At 36.9% G+C, this 16,507-nt stretch overlaps 1 protein-coding gene across 1 annotated transcript in view; it reads left to right on the forward strand.

Moving 5' to 3' along the window:
• Positions 1-16,507, forward strand: part of CDH7 (cadherin 7) — a gene marked incomplete at both ends in the record, with an annotated part of 69,324 nt that overhangs the window by 42,283 nt on the left and 10,534 nt on the right. The window contains 4 exons of the mRNA XM_084260020.1: positions 5,719-5,972; positions 10,936-11,072; positions 12,408-12,529; positions 13,867-13,984. Coding sequence (XP_084116146.1) covers positions 5,719-5,972; positions 10,936-11,072; positions 12,408-12,529; positions 13,867-13,984 — 631 coding nt within the window. The remainder of the gene's footprint in view (positions 1-5,718; positions 5,973-10,935; positions 11,073-12,407; positions 12,530-13,866; positions 13,985-16,507) is intronic.

Genomic DNA, 16,507 nt, shown 5'->3' on the forward strand with positions numbered 1-16,507 from the left:
ACCATGTAGAATCACAGAAGAGTGGAATACTTCCTTTGTGTTTCCACTTGGTCTTTATCGCTCCAAAGAATAAACAGCAGGATTGTACTACATTATGCAGCACAACTAAGGAGTGTGCATGCTGTGCCACTGTACAATTTTGCAGCTTTATGGGTTTTTTTCACATACTTGTGACACTTTATTTTCTTTCATCCTGTTTAGGATGTTTGAATGAGGATTAAATGAATGAGATCTGAAGTGTATGTATCCCAGCAAGTTGCTCAAGTTCATTCTAGAAAAAAAAAAACCAACCAAACAAAAAACCTTTTCCAAAATATTTGTTTGGAAAAGGACTAACTTTTGTTCATGGATTTATGGTTTAAATAATAACAACAGGTTGAGTGTGGGTAGAATTGATTTTTTTTGTGAGATCAGTGAAGCTGAAATTTCATCGTATGACAGGAGCTAGTAAAAACAGTGTTGAACCATTTACTTGGTTATTGGCACTAAGAATAAAGACATTCTTCTGTGATACATTAAGTGAATTCATTGACTGAATTCATATGGAAAAACCTTTACCCTGCATATATCTAGGAGGGTATATAAAAGCGTGTAAGTTGGTTTTAGGATGCCATGCTCTGTTCCTAACATACACTAGGTATTGAAAAATGCTAGAAGACAGTGTGTGTTCTCCAGAGACTGGTATAAATGACAAGTGAACAGGAGTCATAAACACAGTTCAGAGGAGTAATCTCAGTTTACAGAAGAGTAGGAAAGTGGTGGGAAAACTGGTCCGTGTCTCTCCCTTTAACCTACTGTGTTCATACAATTTGTTGCCTAGTAGTTTCAAGTTACTGTGGAAACATTCCCTTTGTTGGTTTGTTGTTTTTGTTTGTTTTTTCTTTTCCTAATTACTTTTTTATTTAGTAATAAACAAATGAAAAGTTCTCACTAGTCAAATGAACAGAAGAAAGCTCCTTTTTTATTTATATCCTGTACAGAGCAGTCTAAGGATGTCACGTACTTAAACTTAAACTGGAGTTCTCATGTTACAATCAATGTGAGAATTTGGCTATTGTCCACCCCATAGGCATGCTCTCTGTAGTGAATTACTAAGTAAGATGTGTAAATTACTTTTAAGCTGGATTCGGGTAAATATCCTTAGAAGGTGATCTTTTCAGGAAACACTTTTGGTTCACACTTTGATACAGTTCTCCATCTATGGAGTAGGATTAATTCCTTCCTGTGGTTTATGGAAGTGAATAATGATAAAAACCTGACAGATGATCTGAATCCACCTACACCATTACCAAATATTTAGTGCTTAAAGTAGTAATGATAATCAATAATGAAAAAGTATGCAAGGTGTATTATTATATGAATAATATGTGAATTTTTGGAAGGTTATGAAATCTGATTCAAGCGATTTTTAAGTCTATGTCAAGATTTTTGTGGGCTTCAGTGCCAAAAAAGAATATCAAACCTGAAGACTCTTTATAAAGAGAGGGTTGTCATGTCTTACCATAGCAAATGACAAGCCTTAAGAAGATTTCCCATGGTACACTTTACCTTCATTTCTCCCCCCAGTACACAGCTCTACTACTAATTTTACCAACCAATTTGAATGCTAGAGGGAAAAAAACCAAAAGTGAAAATACTTTCTCATAGAAACTGGCTGCTAAGAGATTATTCTAAAACCTGAGTTCTTTCTAAGACTAATACTGGCAATTATAAAATGTGGGGGGTTTATGCATAAGCTTTTCAGTGAAAAGCTATCTTTCTGTTACTGTTAACACTTCACTTTTTTTTTTTTCAGCTAGAAAATTTTCTTTCAATTCTATATCAGAGTTTACAATGTAAGAACTTGAGGCTTCCCAGGTTCCTTTGAGAGATAATGTGCATTTGTTTGATGTACTGCAGTTTTCAATATAAAACCGCAACTGGGCTTAAAAATGGGATTTTCACCTCTGAAAAGTACATTATCACAAAGTTACCATACAACAAAAAAATGAATATTACAAAAAATGGGCTTCCTGTGAATGATAACATCCTCTCCAGCCTCTATAATAGAGATAATTTGTTTTGTAATTTCTTTCAACGAGAATACAATTCTTACACCCCCCTGCCTTAAAAAAAAAAAAGACCCCACAACCCCCCAGCTGAGAGAATGAATGATTCTCTCAATGAATGAGAGATGAATGGATCCTGGGCAGGATCTAATCAGATAACACTAATGCGCAGATATTAATGAGGCTGTCAAGCTCTATTCACTGTACCAAAGAACTGAAGTATACATTGTCCATTTAACCTTCAACACTGATGAAGTGATTTGTAGTCTGTTGACTTGATACTCCGTTATCGGAATCGTGTGCTCTCCTTGTAGGAGGAAATAATGAAGGCACGATTCGAAGGCCAGTTAAATTATGCTCTCTCTCTCTAACAGACATCCATGGTAATTAGGTAATAAGAAAGAAAAAAAAAGGAAACCCTTTCAGTTCACTTTTTCAGTCTTCCATTAATGTCTGTAGTATGTAATGTCTTCATTTTATTATCTACAAATTGTTGAAACATTTCCACCAGGTCAAGAACTTCTGCTTACTGCTCACATCTTAGAGGATTGGCTTACTTTTCCAGATTCCATTTTGCCTCAAAACTCGGTAAATGTGTATTCACCATAGGTTCTGAGGATGTGTGTCACATAGGAACAGGCAGAGGGTGACTGTAGCTTTTTTAGACAATGTCACAATCCACAGGAGACAGACTCTGCTACGAAGAACTACCATAAAACATTACTGCTCCTGTATAATACAATGCCATTTGATATTGTAAAATCCCCGTGTCAATCCATACATTCCCACTTCTAAACACCAACTTTTCCAAACTGTATGTGTACATAGGTGAGATTTTATTTTATTTAATTTTAATTAGCAAGGACCTTTATAGGTTTTGGAAACTATCATCAACATTGGGTGCTAGAGGATATCTGAAGCAAACCTAGGGTAGGATTCATGTTGCTGAAAGCAGATGTTTGCTTCTTCCACTTATTGAGACTCCCTTACTAGTGTCTGGTGAAAAACAGGAGTCTACAACTAGACAAGCTGATTTCTAGAATAATTTTGCTATTCTCACTGTAAGCACCATATGGTGATTTTCTCAGAGGCACATGGCTAAGTTAGAGAAGGTGAAATATGCTGTTAGTAAGCAAAGACACTTAGGCTATGCATCTACAACATTGGGGTTTTTTTTGCACACTTCCCTGTGAGGAAATACCTTTCTAATGAAAGTAGGTTTTGTACAGTAGTCTATTACTGCAGTCTAAGACTCCTGTAATAAAGTCAGATAATGAATTATCTCTTTCTACGTTACAGGAATGAAATACAATGATTTAAAAGTGCCTTTCGGTGCTGGTGATAAACATTCACCTGGAAAACATGTTTTTGCGATTTAAATTATTGAAGTTCTAATTTAGTCTTCTTTAATTGACATAGAAACATGAGAGTGCCTTAAAAATAATTTAAATGCTATTGCTTCATTATTGTGCTTTGTCTATTTAAATTAAATTTTATATAATTTATACTATTACATGTATTGTGCTTTATGCACTTTATTAAATAAGAATTTTCATAATCATTTTTTCCCAGGATGATTGTGATGTTGACAGTAGTATGTCATAAGAAGCTACCTTGTCTGCAGTCTCATGATATATTTTTATGTGTTTGATTAAGTATCATTGTAATCTCAGTCATCCAGTTTCTACAGACATCACCAATTAATGAGAATAAATTGTCTGTCCCCTCTTCACTACATATTTTTGTACATTATGACTGAGAAGTTGCTGTTTGCTTGGGGTTTTTTGATGTTTTTTAGTTCAGTAAATCTTAACATTTTGCCTTTGACAGCGATCAGGTTATAATTTTAGTTAATATGGTGCTTTATCGGAAAATGGAAAGCCTTAGGATATCTGTGTGCTTGTCTTCTTAGCCTTGCTGCTCATCTGGTCATACCAAAGGCTTAACAGTTATCACCATACAATACCGTTTCTGAGACATTTTTCATCATCCGAATACCACATTACATTTGCTTTATGGCTGTGAGGTTTTTTTCATATTGAACTTCAAATATAAAACTAAAGTTAAAATAAAACCCCAATTGAACACGCATTAGTAATAAATCACAGAATCACAGAATCACAGAATCTTAGGGGTTGGAAGGGACCTCAAGAGATCATCGGGTCCAACCCCCCTGCCAAAGCAGGCTCCCTATCTCACAATACTAGCCAGTTCTATCCAGTATAGTGACCAGTATCTAGACAGCCTTTCTGTTATGGCATATGTGTTTGTAGAGCTATGGATACTACAGCTCTGATTTGGTTCAAGAAGTGAATGCTTATATAACATGAGGATCACATCTATTCCTGTCCAGTGAAGCCTTTTTCTGCCACATGGAGTTGATAAAAATTCAGGGCCTTTCTGAGTATGATGTGTTGCAATTCATTTTTCATTTTTACATCTAGACTGTTTACAGCTGTATTGTAACGTCAGCATAATCACTGACTTTAAGATGCTCATTTGGGATTTATCATACTGTAACTCGATGGAGAACTTATATCCTTGCATTTGTAGGTCAACAGATGTGTGTTTCACCTCTGCTGCTCCTCTGAGTGAGTACAGGAGTGTGTTGCAGCTGCTGTCAAATTATTTCGCAAGCACATTTCAGATCCCTATGATGTGCTCAGATCTAGAACTGTAGAAAAACTTTTAAAATCTGATTTACACATCTGGAATTACAGTTTGAAAAGATAGTTGGGTAACCAGACTGCATTTACAGATATTCTTCGGTCCTTTGTTTCTGTTCCTAATGATTAAACTTTGAATTGCAAAGAAATTATTAGCTGCGCATTTGGTGCAAGCTGACAAATTAAGACTATAGGTATATGGTGCTATTATTAACATGATTTCTGTTAATAATTGCAGGTGAGGTAAGATGCTTTTTTGACACCAAAATACTCTTCTTCATGGATCTGTTCCCCAGATCACAGATATCCCATTACTAGCAGAGGGTAGTTTTTAATTCTAGTGCAGTATTTATTCCAAAGGAAACTATAGTTCCATCAAAGAAAATTAAAGCAGAATGCAGGTGGAAAAAAAATGAACGTGCATTCAGTTTAATAAGCAAATAAAAAAAATCTCCAGGCTGCATATCAGTACAAAATATTTTCATATAAACAATGTGGTTTAACTGACTGCTACATTTTCTAAACTATTTTATACAGAGCTTGGAGTAATAATTGATGAGTCAATCCTAATGCCATGCAAAGAAAAAACCCACATGAAAGAGGTGTTTTCACCAGTCAACATTACACTGAGTTCTCATGTCTGGCATATTATATTTTATATTACCTTTGAATAATATGAAAAAGACAAAATGACTATTTGTTCTTAATGAGGAAATAGTGAGCAAGAATATGGTCCCCACAGAAAGTTTTGCCATTAACTCAGACAGGATTTTTTCATTCATAGGGTAGAACTACCTTTACCATTAAAGTCATTGGAGAATATTCACTAGTGAGACACTGCAAGTGGTGTTTTGTGCAAGGCATCAACCTTGTTTTACCAATCAAAACTGCTGGTTGGATACAAACGGCAAAGTTCATTTTGTACTTACTGACAGTTGTAAGTGAAACAGTTTTGTGGCAACATCACTGGATAATAAAATTTCCAAATTATTTCACCTGTATAGGAGCTGGATTTTGAAGCTAAGACAAGCTATACCCTGAGGATAGAAGCAGCCAATATGCATGTTGACCCTCGCTTCCTCAGTCTGGGACCCTTCAGTGACATGACAACAGTGAAGATAATTGTAGAAGATGTTGATGAGCCACCTGTGTTTACTTCACGTTTGTACTCCATGGTGGTGTCTGAAGCAGCAAAGGTTGGCACTATCATTGGAACTGTAGCAGCCCATGATCCAGATGCCTCAAATAGTCCTGTCAGGTAATTGAAAGATGTCTTAATTGTTTAGTTGTTTAGTCTTTGTATTGAAGTTGTTAATTTTGTTGTGAAAATGTCTTTGGTTGCACTGAAAGCAATTAGTTGGCTTTTTCCCCTTGCAGAAGGAGATTGAGATGTTCTAAGTGTTTGAATATTTTGACTTCTATACTCCTGAACTAAAGAACCTCTGAAAAATTAATATATTTAAATAACTGTAAAACAAAGAAGAGAAGATTCCAAATAAAAAACCTCCTCAAAATATTATTTGCATTTCTTTCCTTCTAAGTTAAGGAAAAGTCTGTTATTATCTTTAACAAGTTATGTCCTCTTACATCAACCAGGAAACACAGACACTCTTTCATCAGAGTTGAGGTCCCACAGGAAAAAGAAGATTCTTTATGTGAGAGAAATGGATACGACAAAACACATCCTGTCCTAGTCAGGACATTTAAAGGCAATATCTTGGCTTTTGCCAATTCTGTTGCAATAAAACATCTTCCATGAGAATGGAAAGGGATATGAACACTGGATTCTCATGAAAACAGTCGAGGGCCTCTTCCCTTGTTTTCAGTCTGTGAGGAACCTGAAAGTCTTTCACAGTCCAATGTCCAGCATAAAGAAACCATAAGAAAACAGAAAGTATTGATCTAATATTTGCCTGCATCTAAAGTCAAAGGTTAAGGACAAAGACTCACCACCTAAGTTAAATCAGTAATGAGCTACTTGTTACTTTTCTTAAGCAGATGTGGTGGTTTGACCCTGGCTAGAGGCCAGATGCCACCAAAGCCACTCCATCACTCCCTCACTTCTCAGCTGGATAAGGGAGAGAAAATGTGATGAAAGTCTTTTGAGTCAAGATGAGGACAGGGAGAGATCATTCAGCAATTAACATCATGGGCAAAAGAGACTCAACACAGAATAAAATGCATCTAATTTATTACCCAATCAAAACAGAGTAGGATAATGGATAAAACAAAATCTTAATACAGCTTCACCAACCCTTCCCTTCTTCCCAGGCTCAACTTCATTTATGATTTTTCTTGCTCCTCCCCCTGAGTGGCACTGGGGATGGGGAATGGGGGTTGTGGTCAGTTCATTATGAGTTGTCTCTGCTGCTCTTTCCTCCTCTGGAGGAGGACTCTTCACACTCTCCCCCAGTTCCAGTGTGGGGTCCCTCTCACAGGAGATAGTCCTCCATAAACTTCTCTAATGTAAGTTCCTCCCATGGGGGCTTCAGTTCTTCATGAAGTGCCCCACGGTGTCTTTCATGGAGTGTAGACCTTCTGTAACACACACTCCAGCATGGTTTCCCCACAGTGTCACAAGTCCTTCCAGCAAACCTGCTCTGGTGTTGGCTCCTCTCTTCATGGGCTGCAGGTCCTGCCAGGAGCTTGTTCCAGCACGATCTCCCCACCAGGTCACCGTGTCCTTCATGCACATCCTCCCCTTATTTCTTCATTGACCTTGGCATCTGCAAATTTTCTTACATCTTTTCACTTATTTCTCTGCTGGCAAAAAGCTGCTGTTTGGGTTTTTTTTCTCCTTCTTAAGTATCTTGTCCCATAGGCGCTGCCCCTGTTGCTGATTGGCTCAGCCTTCATCAGCAGCAGGTCTCTCTTAGAGATGGCTGGTATTTTCTCTGTTGGACTTGGGGGAAGCTTCTAGCAGCTTCTCACAGAAGCCACCTCAGCAGCACCCCCAGTACAAAAATCCTGCCATACAAACCGTAAACAGCAGACTAGTAATATTAATTGTCAATGGAACACGCAAAAAATCTATAGGGTAATATTTCTGACAGGAATTTTGTGAGCATCTGCAGGAGGAGAAACATATCACAGAATGTTAGGGGTTGGAAGGGACCTCTGGAGACCATCTAGTTGAACCCCATTGCTAAAGCAGGATCACGTAGCAGGTTGCACAGGACAGCATCCAGACAGGCTTTTAGTATCTCCATGGAAGGACACTGCACAACTTCTTTGGGCATCCTGTCCCAGTGCTCTGCCACCATCAAAGTGAAGTTTTTCCTCATATTGAGATGGAACTTGCTGTGTTCCGGTTTTTGCCCATTGCCCCTTGTGCTGTCACTAGGCACCACTGAAAAGAATACACACAATTAAAAGTTTCATGTATTATTGCTCATTTAGACCATACACAGAAAATAACTTCACAGGTAGAGAACTCATTTGTATGTCACATTTTCTGGTGATAAATTTTGCATTGGAGATGAACTTGTGACTCTAGTGTATCTGTAATTTCTAAAGCAGGAATCTTAAGTTGCAAAAATAAAGCATATGCTTTGCTCCTAGAGCTGATGTGTTTTCACTCTCTCTCTCTCTCTCTCGTTATATATTTGCAACATATTCAAACTAGCTTATTCCTATCGTGTATAAACAAGTCCAAGATGGATGGCTGGCAAGGATTCACTTGTGAAATTTATCTTTGTGAGATCTTTCTTTGCCGTGGCAGCGTTTTCTGGCACTGATGTTAGCATCTGGTGTACAATATCTGGTTTAGCAGAATCATGAAGAGCAGGATTAAATCCAGTTCCATAAATGCAGTCCATGCTCAGAATGACTTTGAATCCTGTGTAAACAGAAGGATGAGTTTATTGGCCTCTGTCTGGTTAATTTTTAACATTCGAGTGTAAAAATAAGTTACATCACCAACTTAAATAACACCTTGAAGATTTATTGTGCTTCAAAGTTTGGGTTTTGAGAGGGAGGAAAAAGGGAAACGGTAAGGGTTTATCTATGATTGTAAACCTGTTATACGTTGTCAGGGGTATGGACATCATGTAATTTAAAGCTGTCTTGCATGATGTACATCAGGGCCAGATTCACCTAAATTGGAATGTGTTAAGGAGGATTAATGCATAATACTTTTCATGATCTATTTAAGAAGTTTACATTATTAATCTATAAATAAGTATTCAAAATTCCAAACATTGGATTATAGTGATAATGATTAAAAATTACATTTTTCAACATTCAGAAAATGTTGAAATTACAAGATTAAACACAATTAAAACCTTGACAATAGTGGGGGTGGGCAGAAAGGAAGAAGTAATAAATAGTTTGAAAATAAGAGGTTATCTTGTATGGACCTGAGAACTATTGATGTTTGAACTAGCTTAAATAAAGGATTTAAAACTCCTGCAGCTCAAAGATTTTAAAGTATTAATGGCTGCAAGGAATTAAAGGATTAAAAATATTTAAAATAGGGTTTGGGTTGTTGAGTTTTTTTAGAATCTGAATATGGATACAACACTTGTAAAGTTAAAGGAAATAAGTTGTTCCCTATGTGTAAAATATTTTTCTTCCTGTTTCTTAAGAATCTGTTGTCCAATTTATATAGCTTGCTTGCTTTTCCTCCCTCCCTTCCTCCCTCCCTTTATATTTCTTTCTTGTTTTCTTTTCCTTTTTTTGTCTTTATCACCTTTCTCCTTGTCTCTTTCGTAGTATTTTTGTAAGAAAGGGGTTTGGCTTTTCAAATTGCAAACTGATAGTGTTAATAAATGGGAAATCTAAGGGCTGGCAGGAGATTGCATCCGAGCTATGGGGCCTGCCAAGACTGACTAAATAGCAAAGGTGACAGGCATAGTCTCATGGGGAAGCTTGCCAGCCACAAATCAGCTGAAGACTATGGCTGACCAAAATAAACAGCAGAGCTGGCATGAAACAAAGTAAAAAAATGAACTACTGTTAACATGAAATAGAAAAAAAACCCCACAAACAATCCCCAAACCCCAAACCAAAACTGAAAGAGGGAGAGCCTTAATCCATGAAAACTGCTGTTACTGTTGTTGTTACAACTCCTTCCTCCATTCTCTCTCACTGTGACATAATATGTTAAAACAGTTCAAATTATGTAACAGGTCTTTGTGCTTGGATTTTGCAGCCAGGAGGGACAGGTAAAAGCCGTGTAAAACAGAAAAGTAAAAGCTGGTATATTACAACACAAAACAAACAGTGCCATAAAATCATTTTATCTGGGAAGACACTCTTTCTTATTCTGTCTTCCATAATTCTTTCCTTCCACGTTGTTCAAAGGGTTTGTTTAATGTTATATCAATAATCTATTATATCATCAGTCTGACAGTAATTGTAATGATCACACTTGACCTGATTTGGACATTTTAATTCATCCTGAGTGTAGGGAAGTTCTCTGGAGCACATACTTGACCTAAATAAGAGTACAAGAATCTGACCCAATATTAAACTGAAAGTCAAGAATATTCCAGTTGCAAATCTGAATCTGCTTAATCAACTGTCCCTTTCTCTGTAAAGGTTTATAAGCAAAACACCCACAGGCATTTTGGCCTTTTCCCTTATGTTGTTTTCTGTTTCCTAAGGAGCTAATTTCCTCTTCCTAAAACAAATCTGGAGGTAAAAGATACATTAAGCCATAGAGTTAAGGGCATGAGCCTGTGTTTGTCTAATGACAGTAACTCACTGGGAGCTGTCAGTGATGACATGCAATCCCTTGACCTACTCTACAAAATTTCTATTTTTTCCCCTGCCCCTGCAGCTCTGGGTGACTCAGGGGCTCTTCTGCTGGTGACAGAAAGCTCTGTGCTCAGACTTCCATCCCCCACAGGAACAGCTGGTACAGCCATGCAGCAAACTTCCAACTCGCCTTATCCTTAGCTGGGGTTCAGGAGGATGTTACTCCCTGAATAAACACAAGTTTGCCTTACAACAGAGAGGAGGAAAGAAAAAAGAGGGGAATTCTTATAACCTCACTTAAAAGGACACTGTTGGAATGAAGATCACCACTGTCAGCATAGGTTGCTGTGTAACTCTCTTGCTTTTACATACAGCTTTACTTCTCTCAACACTGCAGAGAAACTTGACAAAACAAAGCTTAAAATGGGGAAACAGTGGAAAGTCTCTCTAATAAGAGATCCAGGAGATATTTTTTACAAGCTTTCATTGAACATAAATGTTTTCTTTCCTCCTTCATCTAGGTATTCAATAGATCGAAACACGGATCTGGAGAGGTATTTCAATATTGATGCCAACAGTGGAGTCATTACAACTGCCAAATCTTTGGACAGGGAAACTAATGCTGTTCATAATATCACTGTTTTGGCTATGGAGAGTCGTAAGTAATAATTTAAAGATTTTATTGGTTGTTTATGTGTAAAACTTTAGGGTTAGTGTGATCAGTTGAATTGAAAGAAATTATGACAATTTCAAACCATGGCAGATAAAAATAACTTCTTAATGTAAAAGAAACCTATGCAATAAAAACAAAGCAATACAACAGAGTAAGTATTTGATCTTTCCTTTGCCTCACATCTTGTGTAGTCTTGTAAACTTCTGAAAAACAAGTACAAAGGAAGGTGAAATGTGTGAAGTCAGAAATCTCAGACTGAGTTTCATTAGAGGAAAAGCGATATAGCATGTAGAGGAGACTGGTTAGCCCATCTGCTTAGAGTCAATTGCTGTTCGTCAACTGCAGCATTCTTAAAAAGTATGAACGAAAAGAGTTGTGAATGCTTGCATAGTTTCACTTTTCTGACTCTAAGTAAGACTATAAAGGATATTGTGAACTTGGTATTTTTTCTGGAATTCTTATGAAAAGAATTGAAGAATCAAACTCTTCAAGCACACACAAGAAGAATTCTGTTAATGTAAGTTTAAACCTGAACTTGTTCAGCTCTGAACACATCCTATGAAAAGCTATGTATTTTTGCTTTTATATTTTAAGAATTTATTTTTCCAAATTTCATTCTTATTACTACTCTGTTGGGCTGTGATAATAAAAGAGCTATCAGTTTCCTGACCTGCTATTTTGAAAATCCTAGCTTCTTGCTTTCAGTGAGGTTAATTTGATGTTTAACCTGAAAGCTAACTTATCATTTAGTATCTGTATGAATTTCTTGTGTTCTCAGGACTAGAATTTTGTTCTAGGAGGCCAGCATGGAAATCAAAAAAATTTCCTGGGTGGTAGCAAAACTGACAAGGGAGCCAAGGGGCATACCTGGCAAAGACAGTGTCTAGGAGCACAAGTGATACCTTAAAATGCTTCAATCAGTGTTTAAAGCCTGCTTGATTTTCAGTACGGTCAAAAGAGGAACAAGTTGGTATCTAAACTGCTTACTCCTCAAGTATTTCACATGTGGAAAAAAAAAACCCCAAACCAAACCACTTTGTGAACTATATTTGGATACATTACTTTAAATGCTTATAATATTTATTACAATATCATTGTAATAACCTTTAAAAACATTGCAAAGTTTATACAGTTTTTCTTTCTGCCGTGCTCTACCATTAATACCACCACTCCAAACCAGAATTTTTTTTCTAGCAAAGGAAATGTATCATGCACTGATGTCCTTTATGCTTAGTCCAAAAAATCTGCTGTTTAAGATTAAATTATGACATTGGACCTGCAAGGAGCTCTTGATTGTTTTGTTGGCTTCTTTTTCTATAGAGAATCCAGCACAGATTGGGAGAGGGTATGTAGCCATCACTATTCTTGACATCAATGACAATGCCCCTGAGTTTGCCATGGAGTATGAGACAACTGTCTGTGAAAATGCCCAACCTGGTCAGGTATGGCTTAATAGTTTTTTATCTTTATTTTTATCAGATAGGCATCCATTCTTTATGAAAGTCTGCCAGCTTTAAGATAGAATATAATCAGCTTATGGCAGTAAAATAAATTCTTTGATGTGCAGCAGAAGCAAATATTATTCAAACCCTAACATCTCCACTGTACCTCCGAAGGGAAAGACTCAGGTGTAAAAATGACTTGTTGAAGATACTGTTAAAATCTCTGGCTTTCTAACTGATTTAACTGACACATTTTGCTGAACTCACCAAATTTTCAAAAATATTAAGAGTACATATTTCCTGCTGGGAAGTGGGAAGTCATAACACCGAGGTTATTCTGAGACTAAAGGCCTACCAGACCTAAATTGAATACATGCTATTATTTCCCTTAGGAAAGATGGGCCATAATGCCACGATTTCATAAGGGAGATTTATTCTTACCATATTTCCCAGTGTTTTTTAGCTCTCCAAATGTCTTCCAAGTAGTCCTAGACTTGACTAAAAGTATCTGGTGGTATTTATACTCGGTGTGTCATATTTGGATGTTTCCTCTCTACTCCGTAAGAGCTCATTCTCTCTTTCTCTCAGAAAACTAGTATATGTTTCACCCACGTAGATCCCACATAATCCCTTGGGGGGCTTTGCACTTTTGTGCCTTCTCCCAGAATATTGTCCTTCCTGTGGCATATGTTGTTTATTGCACATTTCAGAATCAGAGTATAATTTAAATGCTTATACAGACAACATAATGATTATTAGCTTGTGCTCATGAGAAACACAAAATATGCATGTTCTTATTGGAGTACCTGTTTGTTTTCCCTGTGATCAAGTCACAACTATTAGCTCTGAATGCTCATTCTTTAGAAATTTCAAGCAATGGTGACACTTTTTTATTTTTTAAAGAAAGGTTTTGACAGAATGTCAGAAAATAGAATTATTATTGATAATAAAATTCATAAAATATTAATATACTTAAAAGTTTCCTTTTTCATTATATGAATTAAAATGCTCAGAAGTGTAATCTTCTCAGTGCAAAAGTTTAGAACTTTGACTGCAGAAAGTGGTAACTACCTTAAGGGCCACCCAGAAGATACACTTTATGCAATTTTTAGTCCAAGTCCTGGTGAATGGTAGGACCTAACATTCTCACATTGCTTTTGGCAAATAAATCTTTTACAGGCAAACTAAAAGAGTCAAGTCACATTTCACTGTTAATAGCATCTGTACATGTTTAGGAAATTAGAAAACCAAAATGAAACATGAGCAGAACTCAAGAGATATATATCATGTACTTGTATTTGTACTTCTTCCCATTACAAACATCTATCTCAAAACAGGTCATCCAGAAAATCAGTGCAATTGATAAAGATGACCCACCAAACGGCCATCAGTTCTACTTCAGTTTAACAGCAGAGGCAGCAAATAACCACAATTTTACACTGCAGGACAATAAAGGTAAGGACTATTTTTTTTTTTTGTTGCATAAATATTCAACATTGAAACCTTTCTTTTTTGAATATATCATGCTGATTATGACCTATGTAAACTTCTATTATAGTAAGAACTTAAGTTGAAGTACAACCTGAAAAATAATTATATCTGTAGATTATTTGTCAAAGGAATTAAGCTGTTGTTTGAATCATTTAAAGCCTTGAGCCAAGCAGCAGCTTCAATTTTTAAAAATTTTTTTCTCTCCCCAGAAGTCACTCTTCTGACATTTTTGCTTGTATTTATAGGTTTTTATCTAAATTAGATTTTACCTTGGGGCAGTGACTGAAAAATGTCCAGGAATTCATGTTTTATTAATTTAACTCAGGGAATAAAAAAATTACTGCACAGTAAATGAGAGTTTTGGGGATTTTTTAAAGAAAAACACACCTTTGCAGTAAGCATATCATCTACTGAAAAATACTTTTGAAAATGGAAGTTGCCTACAACATCTACATGGACTTATGACTATTTCCCCCAGAACTTATTCAAAGACTCGCACTGACATCACATTTCTGTTAGTTAAAATATCCAAGAACATGCTTCTAATTACCGTTCTCATTAATTGCACTGCATACTATGGCAGCCGGGCATGTATCAGTCAGTTTAGCTATTAGCTGAAGAAAATAGAACTAAATAGACACTGTTACTCTTGTCCTGCTCTTTTGTGAACCAGTACTAAACCAGAACAACAAAGTCTTCCTTATTAATAAAATATCCGCAGACATAATGGCCTAAAGGACATGGTTTGTACCAACAGATACTGAACAACTTTCACTAAATATAACTAACATGTGACCTAATAATGTTCTCTCACACAGCTATTTATTCTTTTCCCCTCCATATAGTTTCTTTCATGCTTAATTTTTTTCAAGTGAGCAGCCTGCAGTTCATAACTAAAGTAATAGTAATAATGATTAAAATAATTAATATGCGATGGTACAAGAGTTTATTCAGAAGTCTGACATTGTTACAAGTTCTGTGAAGTATTTAATGAAAAGACAGGAGTTCTTCCAAAGAACTTATAATTTGGGGAAAAAAAAAAAGTAATTACAGAATTTTGCAAAGTCAGTAAAATCAGTGGAGTTACAAGACACCACAGCAGTTGCCTCTTTTGATGTTATTTAATGTTGTGCATATCTAAAATGATGCTACATGAAGAAGTTGCCAGATAGGTCATAAAAAATGACACAATATGGTAACTTTACGGGGCTATCAATATATCTGTCTATAAATAGCTAGATAAGTAGATAGATAGACAGACCGACCGACCGAACTTTTCTATACATTCTAGGAGACGTAACTCCATACATCTCAGGAGCTGTGAACCTGTATTGAACACAGTGAGTTTTACACATATTTTCTGGGACACGTGGAGCTTTTAATCACCCAACTCAGAGCAACATCAAAGCACACATTTTAGACTGATAACATTAGTCACCCTTTTGACTCTTAGCTGAGGCTGTAAACAAGTGCATGTCTTTACCTATGCAATTACCTGCATTTGTCCAACAACAGGATACTTCTGCATTATAGAAATAAATTGATTGGTCTTCTGAACTTATTCTCCTATTACTATGTTCCTACCTTCTGTTAATATGATAGCCATATCTGTAAATAATTCAAAATTTTGCTTCCTCAACCAGGGAGCAATGGCACCCACCTGGCAGAAAACCATGGTCTCCTTAAGCTGTGCTCCTGTCATGACTCTGGTGGGAAGGTGCTGCCTCCCAGGTGTCAGGCTGCAGGATGTGCTCCACTCTTAGGCCAATACTAGATGGCAATAATGAGCACATCTATGGGAGGTGTGCATGCCCTAGTAGAGGAATTCCTCCACTTAGTGACAGAGCCTCAGGAGGAGTTGAATAGGTTCAGGAGCATCAGGGAGTCTGAAAAGGAGCTAGGCTACTGGAACTGCATCCTACATTTCCTGGGACAGGCCAACAGGAAGACAGGATGCATGAAACAGAGGATTCGCTGTTGTCTCTCCACCTATCTGAATGCAATGACTTAAGTAAGAGGGGGAAATTCTGACAAGTTCCTGCTGGGCTCAGCATATGAGCCTCCTCTGCAACTACTGCACCTTCTTATGTGCCTTTGCACAGTAGGTATGAAGATCTGGTATAGCCAAGTGGAAGCAAATAATAGTGAGGACCATAGTTTATCTAGCTTGGAGATGTTGCTGAAGTTAAGTCCTTTTGTCAAATCTGCTTCCATAAAGAAGAAAAGGTGGGTCACTGTCGTAGGAAACTCCCTTCTGAAGGGAACAGAAGGCCCAGTATGCAGACCAGACTCACTTCTTAGAGAAGTCTGTTGACTCCATGGACCCAGGGTTAAAGATGTGAAGGAAAAGCTTCCTACCCTGGTACAGCACTCAGATTATTAGCCATTATTGTTTTTTTTTAGGTAGGCAGCAATGAAGCTGCAACATGAAGTGCTAGGTCAATCAAGAGAGATATCAGGGCCTTGGGATGACTGGTTAATGGATCT

The sequence above is a fragment of the Gallinula chloropus genome, assembly GCF_964237585.1.
Source record: "Gallinula chloropus genome assembly, chromosome: 2".
NCBI classification, from domain to species: domain Eukaryota; kingdom Metazoa; phylum Chordata; class Aves; order Gruiformes; family Rallidae; genus Gallinula; species Gallinula chloropus.